This window comes from Pteropus vampyrus, unplaced genomic scaffold (genome assembly GCF_000151845.1).
Source record: "Pteropus vampyrus isolate Shadow unplaced genomic scaffold, Pvam_2.0 Scaffold77, whole genome shotgun sequence".
Taxonomy (NCBI): Eukaryota; Metazoa; Chordata; class Mammalia; order Chiroptera; family Pteropodidae; genus Pteropus; species Pteropus vampyrus.
The window spans coordinates 3,010,442-3,012,848 of record NW_011888858.1 but is presented as its reverse complement, the minus strand read 5'-3'; the positions used below and the strand labels follow the sequence as shown (position 1 = coordinate 3,012,848).

The 2,407-nt window shown below is 34.6% G+C and overlaps 1 protein-coding gene across 1 annotated transcript in view; it reads right to left on the bottom strand.

Moving 5' to 3' along the window:
* PDCL2 (phosducin like 2) overlaps positions 1–1,591 on the bottom strand; it is a 28,566-nt gene extending 26,975 nt beyond the window's left edge. The window contains exons 1-3 of the mRNA XM_011362675.1: positions 1,553–1,591; positions 624–744; positions 1–85 (exon numbers count right to left, since the gene is read on the bottom strand). Coding sequence (XP_011360977.1) covers positions 1–85; positions 624–744; positions 1,553–1,591 — 245 coding nt within the window. The remainder of the gene's footprint in view (positions 86–623; positions 745–1,552) is intronic.
* Between the last annotated feature and the right edge of the window lie 816 nt (positions 1,592–2,407).

The window sequence follows — 2,407 nt, the reverse complement described above, 5'->3', positions numbered from 1 at the left end:
GTTTCAATAGCTCTCATATCTTCATCATCAAATTCATCTTCAGCTTCCTTCAACTGTGCAAGAGTCATCTTTTCATATGGTTTAACTAAAACAAAATAAATTGTAAATAATTGAATTGTTTAAAAACTAATTTTAATTTATAGTCAGATGTCTAGAAAAAACAATACAGTAGCTAAATGGAGATCAAGAATGTCTTTAATGTTGTAGTTTCTGCAATATGATGTGACTGCCTCAGGTTTGTTTAAAGTGTTATTACTCTCTCAGAGTTCACATAACTACCAGGCTACATTTAAAAGCAGATGTGAAAATCTGTTAGACCCCATAAATTTCCCAAGTACCTGGAAATCTTGACAAATAATACATACTATGTAGAATGATCAAAATAGGAAGTAACCACAAGGTAGAGGGGAAAAAAGCTCACTGGGTCAGATACCAGGACATTTCAGCTCTGTTACTAACCAACATGTGACTTTGAGCATATGAATTAGGAATTTGAAAAGTATGGGTGGGACTTATATTAAATAATCTTGAATGCCTTCTCTTGCTCTAAGTTCATGAAATACACTATCACTATCTTAACTGTATTATCCCCTTCACCCAGCCCACCAAACACACAACTATACCCATTGCTTCTTTCTGTAAATGTAAAACCATTTCTTCAATTTCATCTTTTGGTTCTTCTTTTGGAGGAAGAATGCCAAAATCTCTTAAAATTTCATTCCATTCTGTATCTTCATTTGGGTCCTATAAAAAATTAGAAAACCTATTAACATAGTTGCGCATTTTAAAATGTATGTGTAAAATTGACATGTAGCATTTCCAACTATGCAATTGTTCATGAATTCTACAATAACTAGATAACTAGTTTTAACAAATAGAGCAAAGTGGCCTTTTTTCCCATTTCCCAGAACTAATGCGACTACATACTTTGATAAACAGAATACATCCTCTATCCTCAAAGTTTCACTGAAATGTTCAATAAAGAAAAAATTTAGAACACATATCAAATATTAATGAAGTAAATTTCTAAGTCGTGAAAAATTCCCTTATGACTGTAACAGGCAAAACCAATTCACATCATGAACAAATACAGTTTTGTTTTTATCTCTACATAAGCATTCAAGACCTCCAGGTGAACTTCCTTCTCTTTTCAGCTATATAGCTTCATAGGACTGTACTCCTGGATTAAACCTTAGAAGAGGCTAGCAATCTTTTCATAGTTCAATTTGTGTCTAATCACAATTTCTTTCTATGAAAGATAGCCTTATTTTCTTTGTTACTCAGGCTTTGATATTTTACTTGCTGCTTTTCCAAAAGTTGTCTGTCATAAATTAACTATTGTTTTTCTAGTCTACTGTCCATTTTCTCTGCTGTTGCCAGAGGAAGGAAGAACTTAATTGTATACATGAGTGAATACTGTGGCAAAGTATAAGATGGTCTTGAATGACCTCCTTCTGATATTCACATCTTTGCATAATCCCTTCTCATTGATTATGGGTGAGAACTGTGACATGCTTTTAACCAGTAGAATATGGCAAAGGTGAGAGAATACCATTTCTGTGATTGAACGCCATAAGATTGTAATTTCCATCTTACTAGCCCTCTCTCTCACTTGCTGGGTTTGATTAAGCAAGCTGCCATATTGTGAGATGCTCTATGAAGAGAACTATGTGACAAGGAAAATATAGCCAACAATTATCTAGGAACTGAGGCCCTCGGTCAAATAGCCCTAAATAACTGAATTATGCCAACATATTTATGAACTGAATTATGCCAACCATATTTATGAACTTAGAAATGTATCCTTCTTCTGTTATACCTTCAAATGAGACCCCAGCTCTGGATGACATATTACAACTTTGTGGGAGACTCTGAAGCAGAGAGCCCAGCTAAGCAATGCCTAGATCCTTGACCCATTAAAAACTCTGAGATAATAAAAGTGTTGTCTTAAGCCACTAGGTTTGTGGTATTTTGTTATGCAATGATGAATAACTGATGGAAGTATCATCTTATTTCTCCTCTTCATTCTCTTCTTTGGACAAAGTTTTGTTTTTCTGTCCCTGTTGGGTCTTTTACTGGTTTGTCTATCCATGAAATCCTCCAATCTTCATTCTTTCTATGTCTTATAACAATAAAATATCACCATTATCAGAGGTTCTGCACTTAGTAATGGCAGACTCGATAATTTGGACCAAGCCTCTTGCTGAGAACAGCTAGTAAAACTGGATAAAATAGATGAAAACCAATGTGAGGCATTGAAGAATCAACAAGGCAGTGAAAAAAAAAAATATGAAGAGAAGATCCTAGATAAAAAGGAGACCCAGAGAGTGAGGCTCTAAGTTTTAATCCATTCTCCTAGGATCTACTGCCAATTCTGGAAGAGGCCAAGAGGCTAAGAAATTGAATA